The sequence below is a fragment of the Tenrec ecaudatus genome, chromosome 8 (genome assembly GCF_050624435.1).
Source record: "Tenrec ecaudatus isolate mTenEca1 chromosome 8, mTenEca1.hap1, whole genome shotgun sequence".
Classification (NCBI taxonomy): domain Eukaryota; kingdom Metazoa; phylum Chordata; class Mammalia; order Afrosoricida; family Tenrecidae; genus Tenrec; species Tenrec ecaudatus.
Window position 1 is genome coordinate 45,341,153 of NC_134537.1, and position 14,521 is coordinate 45,355,673.

The 14,521-nt window shown below is 47.8% G+C and overlaps 1 protein-coding gene across 2 annotated transcripts in view; it reads right to left on the bottom strand.

Moving 5' to 3' along the window:
- Nucleotides 1-381: 381 nt before the first annotated feature.
- The window catches only part of CASR (calcium sensing receptor), a 38,900-nt gene continuing 24,760 nt past the window's right edge, over nucleotides 382-14,521 (bottom strand). The window contains exons 4-7 of one of the 2 annotated variants that reach the window (XM_075555654.1): nucleotides 8,339-8,569; nucleotides 4,975-4,977; nucleotides 3,247-3,403; nucleotides 382-1,784 (exon numbers count right to left, since the gene is read on the bottom strand). In XM_075555654.1, coding sequence (XP_075411769.1) covers nucleotides 382-1,784; nucleotides 3,247-3,403; nucleotides 4,975-4,977; nucleotides 8,339-8,569 — 1,794 coding nt within the window. The remainder of the gene's footprint in view (nucleotides 1,785-3,246; nucleotides 3,404-4,974; nucleotides 4,978-8,338; nucleotides 8,570-14,521) is intronic. The other variant, XM_075555655.1, reaches the window with a different exon arrangement.

A 14,521-nucleotide genomic window follows, 5' to 3' on the forward strand; every position in this document is an offset into this window, starting at 1 on the left:
GGGATAGAAGAGGAATTCAGTGTAGATGAACTGTAAGCATGACAACGGCAATTGCAACACTGACAAATCCAGTCACCAGAACACACAACTCTTCTGTTGGTTTTTTTTTGGTGGTAATTTTCAAGGGAACTTGAGCCGATTCACTGTCACTTCAAGGGGTGCAGTCGAGTTCAGCGTTGGGTGCCTCTCTTACTCGCCTTCCTCAAGGGGATGGGGTCTGGGGGCGATTCCTCATCCCTGATGGCGACATGATCACAAGCATCCTCTCTGGACCAGCCTTCCCCACCCATTTTATGCATTCGGCCTGTTTTCTCTGACAGCGCTGCCTCCGCCACTGATGACAAGGCTCCGGGAAGTGGACACGACGAGGGTTGGGGTCAGCTACTCAGGGTCCTCCATCTCGGGCTGGCGGTCCCCTCTTGCAGACCCTTGCAAGTCTGTTTCCGGCATGGCTAGTTCTGAGCCCATCTCCGTGCACTGCAGCGGGAGTAATGCCTGGTGTCTGGCCAGGGGCTCACTGCTTTTGTGGGCCTCCAGGGAGTTCTGGTGTGTGGAATTCCTTTGGGCCATGGCATTCTTCTGAGGTTCATCGAAGCTCAGAGAGAAGGTGACTGTGCCGCTGCCAAAGATGACCTTCTGCTTGCACCGGGGCTGCTGCTGCGCTTGCTGCTGCTGCTGCTGCTCCTGCTGCTCGCCTTGTGTCAAGGTCAATGGCTGCTGCTGCTTCGGCCTCTCGGGCTGTGGGAAGGGGTCTTCGCTGTTGCTCTTGCTGCTGATGGAGGAGGATGGGGTGGAGCCCGTGGAGCCCCCGAGGCTGTTGGACCGCTTGCGGGAGACATTGCTGCGGCGCAGCGTGGCCCGGGCGGCCACCTTGAAGGCATGGGCGGCGGTGCTACAGCGCACCTCCTCGATGGTGTTCCGGGACGGCTTGAAGAGGATGATGTAGACCTTGTTGAAGAAGATGCAGGCCAGCAGGCCAAAGCTGGCTGCCAGGATGGCGATCACCTCCACAGCCGAGACGAACTTGCCATAGGTGCTGGCGTAGGCCGGGATGAAGGAAATCCAGACGATGAAGAAGATGAGCATGCTGAACGTGATGAACTTGGCCTCGTTGAAGTTCTCCGGCAGCTTCCGCGACTTGAAGGCGAAGAAGAAGCAGATGGCAGCCAGCAGGCAGGTGTAGCCGATGAGGAAGCCCAGGGCCATGAGGGAGCCCTCGTGGCAGGTGATGAAGATGACCTCGTCCTCCAGCTCGTGGTTGCGGTAGCTCGAGGGGGGCGCGGTGTAGAGCCAGATCACACAGATGGCGATCTGCATGAAGGTGCAGAGGAAAACCAGCAGGAACTGCAGGTTGAGCCCCCACCACTTGCGGTGAAAGCTGGTGGGGATCTTGGCCTCAAACACCAGGAGGACACGGTTGGTTTTCACCAGGATGCAGGAGATGCACAGCACGAAGCTGATGCCAAAGGCCGGCTGGCGCAGGCGACATGTCCAGTCCTGGGGCTCCCCGATGAAGAACAGGGAGCTGGAGAAGCAGCAGAGCAGGGAAAACAGCAGTAGGTAGGAGAGCTCTCTGTTGGTGGCCTTGACGATGGGTGTGTTGCGGAACTTGATGAAGACGCCCAGCACGAAGGCCGTCAGGAAGATGCCCAGCACGGCGAAGAGGGTGAGCGCGATTCCAAAGGGCTCCGTCCACGACAGGAACTCAATCTCCTTGGCAATGCATGAAGTGTGGTTCTCATTGGACCAGAAGTCATCCGGGCACTTGTCACAGGCACTAGCATCTGTAAGACGGGCCAGTGAGGAGGTAGTTAGGATCGTCAGTGTGCAGCATGGCCTGGCGTGGTACCACTACTGCTGCTGGGTGTGGTCACCTTTCTTTTTCTGTATAGATATATTTTAAGGGCTATCAAATAATATTGTGAACTCCAACTTATGGGGTCAGGGGAGCTGACATCAAGGAGCTTAAGAAGGAAGAAAATGGATTGAAATGCCTTGCAGTAGCAATTGCTCAATACTACTTGCTGAGATCGAACTATGGAGTGGTTGATCTGTGAAAGCTCCCAATAAAATAGTGTTGGGGAAAAATGAAATTTAATATAGAAAAAAAATAATGTTACTCGTTTCATGTACTTTTGATGGTTTTATTGTTTGTTTCCTGTTGCCTGTTGGGATGGGTGTGGGGGCTGCACGCCTCCTTGACCACACTGCCTACTGATGCTTTAGACTGGAGAATCGTGCCGGCCAGGCGACTGCCCTGCACATTAGAGGTATGTGTCTACGGTCTTCAACCTTTCACAGAGCGCTTCAAGCTCAGTTGGATTTATTTTGGATGCCTGTAGACATGCTTAGACAGAAAGGCTTCCTTTAAGATCAAGGCAGAGTATCCCATGCTTAGGACCTGTGCCTTGTTCCCTCCACACCTCTGGGTGTCCAATGAGGGGGTTAGCAGACTCATCAACAAACGCGAGGGAGTCTCTGCTCTGTCCCAGGCAGTGTGGAGTACTGAGAAGGGGAAGGATCATAGGTTTTGCGGTCAGTCATCAGGATGGGAATACCATCCTGGTCATTTACTGACTGTATGACTGCCATTGAGTCCCTAAACTCCCTGAAGCTCAGCTTCTCACGTGTAAAATAGACACAGTAACGGCGTTGTCATAGGGTGAAGATGAAACAGCATAATAATTACAACTAATGTTTATAAAATGCTTACAATATGCTGGCCACGGTTTTATATAACAAAGCTTAACTGGACCTGATGATGTGCTTTACCAATAGCAACTCATTAAGTTCTTAGCACTCTCCAAGATAGATATCTGATAATTAGACTCACTTTGTAGATAAAGAAATGGAGACACAGAAAAGAAAAAACACCCCAACATGTCAGACAGCAAGAACAAATCTGTAATGACCTATTGACTCTGGAGCCTGGAACAGACTGATGACTATCTACTGAGGGCCAGTGAGCAATAAGAAAAGGAAGGACAGATTAGAGAGCAGGGTCAAGGGCAGGTAAAAGGTGTGTTTGTAAGCTTTTACTATATCAGGCTGACACTTAGCACCCCTTCCCACACTCCCTCAGTGCCCACCCAGCACAGTGCCCTCCTTGTTCACACACCTTGTAAAAGCAGACACTGTACTATACTGAGGACCATCTCAGCCCTGCCCTTCCATGGACTTCACTGGCCCCAGGCCCTGCAGTGCAACCAGGTCCCAGCCAGTGTTCACCCAGGGGCACTCCTGTACCTGTCTCGTCACTGTACTCTCCATCAGGACACTCCACACATTCAAAGCAGCAGGTGGGCTCCCCCTCGATGATCCCTTTCCTGGTCCCTGCCAGGCAGTCTCGGCTGCAGTTGGAGAAGGGCACCTGAAGGACAAGTGCAGGAAGTGAGTGGCGCAGCTGCAGGGTTGCCTTCCAGCATCTGTGACACGGACCACAGGGAGAAGTTTGGGCCCAGAACCTGTGTGATGATTCCAGGCCCATTCCAGCTAGAGGGGCAAGGGGTGCTTGTCTCTGTTATCTGTGCAAGGGAGAAATGCCCATGCCCTGTGTGGGCACAAGCACGCACATGGGCATGCGCATGCGCACACACACAGCATCTCTATGGAATTCTGGGATGTCAGATTGTTGTAAATCTACACACACACACACACACACACACACTACCACCACCACCACCACCACTACCACCACAAAAAAACCTGTCATAGAGTCAATTCCAACTCATAGCAATAAAAAAAAACCCCTGACATCATTTTCCCCAGGTACAGTCCCCCTGGCCACAGAATTTACATGGCATTACTCAAGAGAAAGTAAAAGATACAGGAACTTGGACCTGTCCACAGGACAATTACAGGAGGAGGTGTGGGCACAGGAAACAAATCTGTTTGAACTTGAGACTCGCTGAATTTTGCAGTGAGCACCATTCCTGCGGTTTTATTTTAGGCTTGTCGGGTGATTTCCTTAGATGCTTTTAGAAACAGCCCAGTAAACCACCGTGCTCCCGTCTGCTAGCCAGGGGAGGTTAGCACTGGTTTGAAGTCACCCACAGTGTGAATTGAGGGGCCAGGACTAGTACCTGCATTGTCTAGCTTTTAGTTTCTTGCTGTTCAATTTATTTTCTGTTCCGTGGCTGTGGAAATTACATAATCCGTCAACTTGCGAAGGGGTAGAATCTAGCCTGTCAGTCAGGTCACAGCCAATGAGGCCTCTGTGTAGGCATAGCTTACTCCTGAGGATTCTGGGAACTCTTGTCTTCCTCCCTTGAGGTGGGACACACACACTCTCTCTTATTCATATTCCTGTTGACAAGACACATGGAGCTACCCTGATAGAGCCAGAGCCCCTGAACTGGAGGAGTCACATGGGGACCCACACTAGCGCTGAGATGCTTCCACCACCACTGGATCCACTCGACTTTCCACCCACTGGCTTGTGATCTTCCTATATTTGGCATCATTGCATGTGTTGCATGAGTCTGAAGAGGAATTTATAGATTGGCATTGGACATATGGGCTAATATTGGATTTATAGACTTGATCTGGACTGGGCTGGGCTGTTTTCTTAATATATAAGTGCTCTTTAATATAAAGCTTATACACATATGCGTTTCTATGGATTTGTTTATCTAGTCGACCCAGACTGACACAGTGCCCAAATTGCGCATGTGAGTCCTCTCCACTAGAAGGCAGATGACCACACACCCAATGAGGAAGCTCCAGGCGTTGCCTTGTTCAAATGTGGGATCAGAGTAGCTGTGAGAGGCCTGGCTTCCTCCGTATGTGAGGGCTCCATCGGATGGATGCACCTGAACTCCTAAAGCAGGAGCTTCAGGGCAATGACCGGCTGGCATCAAGAACAGCAGTTCTTTGTTCATGTGCAGCTGCATAGACTTTTCAAGTAGCAGCCGGAATGATTTCAAAGCACTCAGACTTGATGCTGGCTTTGGAGTCAAGTGTGAATCAACACACAGGCTTCAGTCCTCCTGACTTCCTGGGTCAATACTACTTCAGGATGTCCTGGTTTTATGGTGTAATTTCAGTGGGGCCATATGCTGGAACACCTCAAAAGCATGCAGTTAATCACATCAAGTTTTGATTGTAATTGCCATTGAATCCAAGTGCACTCGCAGGACACCTGGTGTTTGGCAAATCTGACATGAACTCATGACTGGACCTGTATTGCTAGGTTTGGCTACATCTCAGAGAGGGGTTTCATTTGGTTCTAGGGCAGCATGAGAGATGCCTGGTTTTTCAGTGCTTTACTGACAGAAGTATTTTCTGCTTTGAACATTTTATTGGTAGCATGTGTTTTCCATAATGGAAGACATGCTGAAATAAAAGAAAACAATTTTTAAGGTAATAAGGGTTTTTATATAATTTCATGGGACACATATGTCCCAAGTGGACTCTGGTGGTAGAACTGGTGCGATAAAGTCTGCTTCTTCAGACTCCTTTTGCTACTTGGTGGCAGTCCCCACTTAGTGGTAGCATGTACCACGATGGGAATAGTGGCTTCCCCCGAAGTCGGAGAGGCCGAGACTATAGATGGTTGGCATATGTCCCTGGAGTCACAAGAGGGTCAAAGGCCATGAGGTGAGACCAGCTCTGGCTCCTATTACAAAGCAAGGCTGGGACCAAGACGAGGTGGGGGAGGTGCTGCACAGCTTGGGTGCAAAATTTAAGAGGAACCAAGAAAATTCCATAATCAAGATAAATAATGTTTTAGTACAATATTAACCAATACCCCAAACTCTGTGATATGCAATATATCAAACACTCCTGATTTTTTCCTTTGGCCTCAGACTCAAATCTTGTTCTGCACCCCACTGTTGCCAAAGAGCCAAGAACTCTGCCTTGCTTGCAAAAATAAACTAAAAATGGTTTGAAAATGTGTTGTTGTGGCTTAGGTCCTCTCCTGGACCACTTATTTCACTAGACATGGCCCGGAATTGGTTGTTCTGTTCTCAACAGATGTTTCTGAGGACACCCTCCTGATGAGATTGGGAGAACTGCAGGCTCTACCACAAAGCGTCTACAGAGAACTAATGCTTCCTCGAAGCTGATGCATAAGCAAACTCTCCCATCAGGGCTTCTGGACACATCTGGGCAGAGAACAGCTGTGTGGTGACCTGTGTAGGGATCACAGTCTTTTGACACTAGAGTGACCACACCTGCATCTCAATCACACACGTGATGTGAATCCTATGCCTCAATCACACAGGTGGCGTGAATCCTATGCCAGTACCAGAGTCAACTGAGACCCATTTCATCTCAAAGATGAGCAGTTTTCCTCGTGTTTAAACCAAGAAGTCTTGGAAAGGGAAACACATGGTTTAAGAAAGTGAATTTTGCTCTCCAGTTCCATCATGATGGCAAATTACCTTGGGTGCTGGTCCCTTGTGATAAAGGGAAACACGTGATTCAAAAACGTTAAAATCCTGGGAGAAATGCCAGGGAAAGTCACAGGATGATTTGTACTTGTGAGTGTGGCTGAATGATGGGCAGGACCCACAGCCGTCAAGTACATTCTAACTCGTGGAGGCCCCATATAGGATTCCCGAGGCTTTATATGTTTTTATGGGAGAAGACAGCCTCCTTTTTCTCCCAAAGAGTGGTTACTGGGTTTGAACTGCTGACCTCGATGACGACAGAGATCACCACCACCTCCATGAAACAGTTCTACTGCGCACACATGGGGTCTCCAAGAGTTGGTATTAACTTGATGACAACTATCAACATTGGGACTATTACGTCCTCACAGTCCAAGATCTCTGTGTGAAAACTGGCATGGCACATTTATAGCTGAGAATCTACCCACCGAGGCAATAAAGACGCACACACAGTGGATAAGATTCACCATCTATAGGAGGCCTTTCTCATGGGCAACCTTCCCTGGAAATTGGGGAACAGTGAAATTGTGAGACTGTAGGATCTCATTAGAAACCCATCAGTCGAAGAAAAATTGATAAAAAGATGAGCTGAAAACTTGGTTTCAAATGTGACCCTAAGTTCTCAAAGAGGCTAACAGAAATGCACACATGGAGAGAAACAGGCGGGGTCTCATCCAGGCCTCCCTGGGAGAAGTCAAAGGATGTTCTGTCCAGGGTCTCTGTCCCTGAAGAGGAGCGAGGTCCCGTGGTTGATCTCATTCTAGGACAAGCCATCATAAGAGAGTCCTCACCTCAGCATATCATGGGTCTTTTATTTAGGCGTACACTCATTGAAAGTAAGTTTCTCCCGGTGCATCTGTTAGGTAGCATGATAGGGGGCTGTTCCTCTCCAGCTGGGGTCCCCTTCAGGAGGTTGGAAGTCAATAAAGACCCTTGAACCAGGTGAGCTTCACTCAGTCAATGGGGTCAACCAATACTGTTGACCACGCCTCCCAGCGGAAATCCCTAAAAGTCAGAACCTGGAGACCACCAGCCTCTTTTCGCTCAATCATCTTCAGCTCGGCCATGCCTCCAGAAGGCCTCAGGCCTCAGGCCATCACGTGTGGGTGTGCAGTGTCCGACGGTGCATTTATGTGCTTGGTTAACTGTAAAGCCTGAAACGTCTTCTGTCCTTTATAAAAACCCACTTGGATCACAAACCAGGCTTCAGTGTGAATTCTGTCTCGTGCGATGCCAAGAATCAAGGTATTTCCCACTGGGAGATTCTAACATATTCTTCCCTTTGTCAGTGGTCACTCACAGGAGAGAATAAATTGGCCGTTTGGTTTCAAATCAGCCCTGCATGATTGAATGGCCTGGAACTACCTCTGTCTAAATTGTCCAGGCCCTGGACAATGGCGGTACCACCACATGACTCACTCTGAAAGTGTCTCTCAATGGCTGCTAGTAGCATTAGGGAGAGAGGGTGGCAGTTCTTTCTCATGCAGTATTGTCCCCTATAGATAGGACTCTAAGCACCCCAGATTCCAAATACTGAAAGCCATTCACACTTCCCAATCACCATGAGAACTCTAAAAGTTTGCACCTCCCTTTAGCACTTACAAATGAGCCTCCCCACCAAAGCTGGTAGGACTCCCCTCCACCACCACCTGAGAGTCAGTGTCCAAAAAACAAAACAAAACAAAAATACTGGTAACTAGCGAATCCAATCTGTACAAAATAAAAATTGTTTCAACAAAATCAGAAGGCAGGGAGTTCAGGTTCAAGATGAGGATTCTCATCTGTACACTCAGTCGGTGTGGATGTCACAGGACCCCTGAGAATGCAGAGCTCACAGTTTATTTTTGGGAAGACTAGTGGGGAAGCCCACAGCCCTCTTTCAGCTCAGCCTTTCCTTTTCTCACCAGAGGTGCCTGGTGTTCTGATGGAGAGAGCGCACATACCTCCCTGGAGAACCCACTCCACAGGATTTTCTCCTCATTGATGAAGAGCCTCTCTCCCTTCTTGGCATAGGCATTGTAATACCCAACCTCCTTAAACATGATGGAGCCGTCCTCTGGGGAGAGGTACCAGTTGATGATGGAGTAGTTCCCCATCAGGTCGCCACACTCATCAAAAGCCACCTGCTCTCCCATATTGTTGGTGAAGTTTAGATGCCGCAGGTGTTTCAGGACCTGGAGAGGAACAGAGATGGATGTTTTGAGTACAGTAGGGCCACCACATATGGAAGCACTACCATGTTCTAACACAATTTGTATATGACAACAATTTCCCGGCTGTGTTAGGCCAGGTTGACTAGAGAAACAAATCCAGAGACACGTGTATATGTCTAAGAAAGAGATTTCTACCAAAGAGTAATTGTATATTAAGAAAAGAAGCCAGCCCAGTCCAGATCGAGTCCTTAAGTCTGATATTAGCCTATCAGTCTGATACTAGTCCATAAATTCCTCTTCAGACTCAGGCAGCAATGCAATGATGCAGGAAGATCACAGGCCAGAGGGTGGAAAGTCTTGTGGATCCAATGGTGGTGGAAGCATCTCAGCACTGGCAAGGGTCTCCACATGGCTCCTCTAGCTCTCCGAGTGTAGTTCGTCAATAGGAAGGTGAAAGAGAGCGAACGAGCTCTTGCAGGTCTCAGCAAATCTGTGGCTTGTCAACAGGAAGACAAAGGCAAAGAGAGAGGAAGTTCCCAGAATCCTCATGAGAAGGCCATGCCCACAAGGAGGCATCATCAGGCTGTGACCTGATTGACAGGCTAGACTCCGCCCCTATACTTATTTATTATGTTGGCATGAAATTATGTAACTGCCACACTGGCAGATGGAAGGAAAGTGACTTGAAGGAGTGGGACCTTTTTCTAGTTCACTTGAAGACACCTGTGTTTGGCAGCCTTGATAAGTCATACCAGTGTCATGCTACACTTGGTACTTATGCTGTAACTGGGGGTGGTGCACATTTTCTTAAAGTTTGAGAAGGAAATGGGATCCATCTCACTACAGTCACTGGCCAAGTCAAAAGCTTTTGCAGGAGCACCATTGCAATAAGTTTATCAGGTCAACTAACCCAATAGGAACACGTGGGCAGAGTTTAATCAGGTCACAGCTTGATTGGATGGTAACAAGATAAATGGTTTTACAAGGCCTGCCTCCGTCTCTCCTGCTCCCTAGTGATTGGACCAGCGTGCTGCTGCTTTAGCTAGTTAGTTCTCTGCCTCAACCTGTGTGCTACACCACCTTTGGGCCCAGCCAACTCATGGATCAGCTTGAGGCTCCCTTGAGACCTACTTTGCCACGCTGCTGGTGTATACATAGTTTTAGGCTGGTGCATCCTGTCGCTGTGCTTGAGTTCCAGATCCCATCAGGGCCTGTCTGCTAAGCTCCCAAGCTACTGACTGCTGCGGACCCACCCTGCTGTCTGCTGCCTGAGGGAAGACTCAGCTGTCTGCTTCCTTGACCTTGGACCCAGCATCCCATGTGAGTTGAAGGACTTCTAGTATATTAACTGTTCCACGAAAGTGAGTTGAATTGAGCTCTCTGTACTGCTGTGTGGACTAATTAGCTGTTATATTCTTTCTCGCTGCATAAATCTATCCTCATACATATATATATAATCATAATTGTCTTGGTTTTATTTCTCTGGAGAACCCTGCCTAACACAACCATCACCTCTAGTTGCCCCAGGAAAGGTGTGTGTGTGTGTGTGTCGGGGGGTGCTTATAAGCCAGAGCCCATTCCTAGCACCTTCTATGACAGACATTGGGGAAAGACACTGTCTAATTGCTCTTACAAGCTGTACCTTCTTTCTCTGAGCATGTGTGTCTGTGGAAGAGCCGGGCTGCCCCAAAGCTCAGGAAGTCAGGTGAGAGGAAGGGCAAATGAAACTGTGAGTGTAACACTGGCCACCACTGCTGTGATGGCAGGGTAAATCATTTCTCTTTTTTAAATGAGGCTTTGTGGATCACAAAGCTGTTCAAAGAAGCAATGATAATAAGTTCTAAGGTTTACTAGTCACTTTGCTACCTTTCAGGCATAGTGTTAAGGGCTTGATATTCATGATCTAATCACATGTTTTGCAAGTTATCAGGAGAGGCTAGATCCTGGAGAAGGATGTCATATTTGGTCAAGTCGGGAGGGGGAGAGAGGAAGAGGAAGGACTTCAAGGAGATGGATTGACACAGTGGTTGCTACAGTGGGCTCCAGCATGGGGACGATTGTGAAAACGGCACAGGACTGGGCAGTGTTTCATTCTGTGGAGCAGAGGGCTGCTATGGGTTGGAACTAACTCTATGGCGCCTGACAAAAACAACACCAGCCTAATGCTTACAACAAATTTATCCAGTTGGCCCTACTACCCCCGTTTAAAAATGGGAAAATCAAGACGTAGAAAACCTAAGTATCTGGGTCACCGAGCTAGCCAGTAGTACAAAGCTCACCCTTGTAACGTATAGTACCGTGTAGCATTTTAAGCTCCTGGCACCGCTTCCTGCCACACTCTGGCCATTGGCCAGGAGCTGTCCATAGGGATCAGGCAGCTTATCTTTAAAGTGGGACTCAGTCCTGAGGGTCCAGGTGTCACTGAAGGTAAGACTCAGCCCAGCCTGTGGGTATAGGGGTGCTTCCTTCCACTGCCCCTCACAGTCACCGGACGTTCTCGCTCTGCTGCTCTGAGCATCTTTCCTTAGCCAGGGGGCAGGGGGGTGGGGCGAGCCCGGCCCAGCAGGTCTCTACTAGCTCTTGGAGCAGTGAGTCGGCAGTCCTGGGAGCACACTTAGAGGTACTTTTCCTTTGCCTTTTCGTTTCCTAGTAAGAATGGCTTGCTAGGGGTCTGTGAGGTCCAAGGTGTGTGACAACTTGGGCCAACAGAACCAGAACCCAGGGCAGCACTTTTCGTGCTCTGCCCAACTCTTCTCTCAGAGATCACAGTGACTTTGAACAATCCTCAACATTTACCCACAGGAGGGGAAGCCATGTAGTTTTGTGGGTTTGCTCCTAACCCGTTCTGAGATGTGTGCTCTCAGGGGGCAGGTGGGAGCCGTTTCTCCCTAACAGGGATGTGCCTGCTACTCCAAGGATGGTGGCTGCCCAAATCACAGCACTGGCCACCTTGGCACCCTGCTACCAACAGTCACGGGCGGAGAGCAGCGCCGATCTCTCTCTGACAGCCACCATGTCCATCTTCTCCTTACTTCTGAGCACCGAGCTGGGTCTCAGCTCCGCTGCTATCCAGCCGTGAGGACTCAAAGAAGGCACTTCACCTCTCCCTGCTCCAGTCTCCTTCATTAAGACCCCAGAGACCCCTTGCTCAGGGTTTTCTGTGGGTTAGCTTTGCAGCCCACAAAGACGCTTTAAAGTTCAAAGCAGTAGCCTGATCTTGATCTTAGTACTACTGATATTTTGGGTCAGATAATTCTTTGTTGGTGAACGAGTGGTTGTCCTGTTCCTTATAGGATGTTTAGCAGTATACCTGGCCTCTCATACGATATACCTGTGGCACCCCTGTCCTGTCTCCCCACACGGCCACATGTCCCCTGGGGTGGAACCACCACTCCCTGGTAGTGAACTCATACAAAGTGGCAGCACACAGAAACGGTTGAACACCTACATGAATAACCAGATTTCTTCTTCTCACACACTCTGCCACATCGGTGTGCTTCTAAACTCACTGACTCGATTCCTCTCTGTGCCTCTCAATGGTCTCTCTCTCTCTCTCTCTCTCTCTCTCTCTCTCTCTCTCTCTCTCTCTCTCTCTCTCACACACACACACACACACACACACACACACACACACACACACACACAGCCTCATGATTCACTGGAGAGAACAGAATAGCCACAGGGAAGAGGGCGTCCAATGCGAACTACCTGAGTGAGAACTCTTCCTCCAGTTGCTGTTAGGTGTCATTAAGTCAGGTGCAAGTCACAAAGGAACTGTGTATAACAATGAAACCTGCCTGCTCCATCTGGTGCCATCCTCACACTTGTTCTCTGTTTGAGCCCTTTGCAGCAGCCACTGCGTCAACCTATCTCAAGGATCTTCTTCATTTTTGCAGAGCCTCAATTTTAGCAAGCATAATGTCTTTGCTCCGGGGCTTATCCCCCCCTGTGAACTTGTCCAAAGTACATGTGATGAAACCCCCCAACCTCACTCTCCGAAGCATTCTTTCTGTACTTCTTCAAGACAGATTTGTTTATTCTTCTGATAGTCCATCGTAATTTTAGAAATCTTCATTAGCACCATAATTCAAACACATCAATGCTTTGATCTTCATTATTCATTGCCCAACCTTTGTATACAACTGAGAAGAATGAAAACATCACTTATACTAGGTGAAACACAGGCCTTGTTGTAGTTATATAATCTGGTGTCAACTTGCAAAAGGGTGGAGTCCAGCCTGTCAATCAAGTCGCAACTTGATGACTTCATTTGGGAGGTGCACATGGTGAATAATAATTCACTGGAGGCCAGATACACGCTCACTCCCTGTGAGACATTCCTGTTGATAAGCCACATGGAAGTACACTGAGGCAGCCAAAGTCCTGGAACTGGAGGAGTCACATGGAGACCCATGCCAGTGCTGAGATGCTTCCACCACCACTGGAGCCACAAGACTTTGCACCAACTGGCCTGTGATCTTTCTGCATTCAGCATCAGTGCATGGCTGTGTGAGTCTAAAGAGGAATTTATGGACTGGTATTGGCATATGGGGTAATATTTGACTTACGGACTTGATCTGGACTGGGCTGGGATGTTTTCTTAATGTGCAATTGCTCTTTGATAAAAAGTTCTGTCTTATACATATATGAGTGTCTATGAATATGTTTTTCTAGTTAACCCAGACTAGCACAGTCCTCTAGGTGTTATCTTTGCTTTTTAACATTTGAAAGAGGATTTGGGCAGATTTGCCTAAAACATCACTTGTTTTCACGGCTGCTGTTTCTGTGGATCTTGGTGGGGGACTCAAGTAAAATGAAACACGTGACAAATTCATTATTTTCTCCGCTAATCGAGGTGCCGTTTATTGGTCCAGCTGTGAGGATGTTTGCTTTCATCACGTGCAGGTATAATTCATGTCGATTTTCATCAGTAGGTGGGTGCCGCAGGGGGTAGGGGAATGCCTGGATAGTTGCTTCTCTACAGATGCAGCCAAGAAAGCCCTGGGGGGGGGGGGGGTTCTACTCTGACACACAAACTTGCCATGAGCGAGAACTGATGTGCTGACAATGGTTTTCTTTTTTGGTTATATATATTTTAAAAATTCACACATGCACCATTGCTGTTCTCAGAGCATTTTATAAGTCATTACATCTTTTGAGCCTTACCCTTAACTGATAACAAATGCCCCACCCAAAGCAACATAAATGAAAAGATAACTTAGGTATTTTCCTCAGAGATAGAACTTGTCTGCCTTTAGAATTTTATACAATTTTATGGAATATCGTGATCCAGTCCAAAATGCTGCCAATTTATTATTATTATTTATTTTGGGGGGTGAGATATGCAGATAAAGATAAATAAGTGAAGGGAAAATGTAGTACATTGAATGTACTTGAACTAAAAGCTCCTCCAGACAAAGTAGCAGAATAGAAAAGAAAATACGCATTATCAATAAACTATCTATAAAAAGTGGAGGACTGGGAACACTGATTTCTAACAAAATAGAGCTTAAGGCAAAAGCCAGTATAAGAGATAAAGAAAGGACAATAAAGGGTCAATTGAGCAAGAGAACATGGCCATAATAAATATAGATGCATACAAAAAAGAGCATAAAATGCATAAATTATACTTCAATAGAATTGAAAAGAGGAATAGACCAATTCCACAGTAAGTGTAAAAAATTTAATACACCATTTTCTGTGATGGACAGAGCAAGTAGAAAGAATGTCAAGTAAGAAACAGAAGAACTCAACAACAAAATCAACCAGTTGTATCTCATAGATACATATAGAACACTCTACTCAACAACAAGGCAATGTTGTTGTTAGGTGCCGTTGAGTTGGTTCTGACCCATAGTGATGCTCTGCACCAAAGAATGAATCCCTGCAGGGGCCTGAGCACAACTGTTCCTATGCTTGAGTCCGTTGGTGCAGCCTCTGTGTCAAAATATCCTCCTGAGGGCCTTCCTTTTA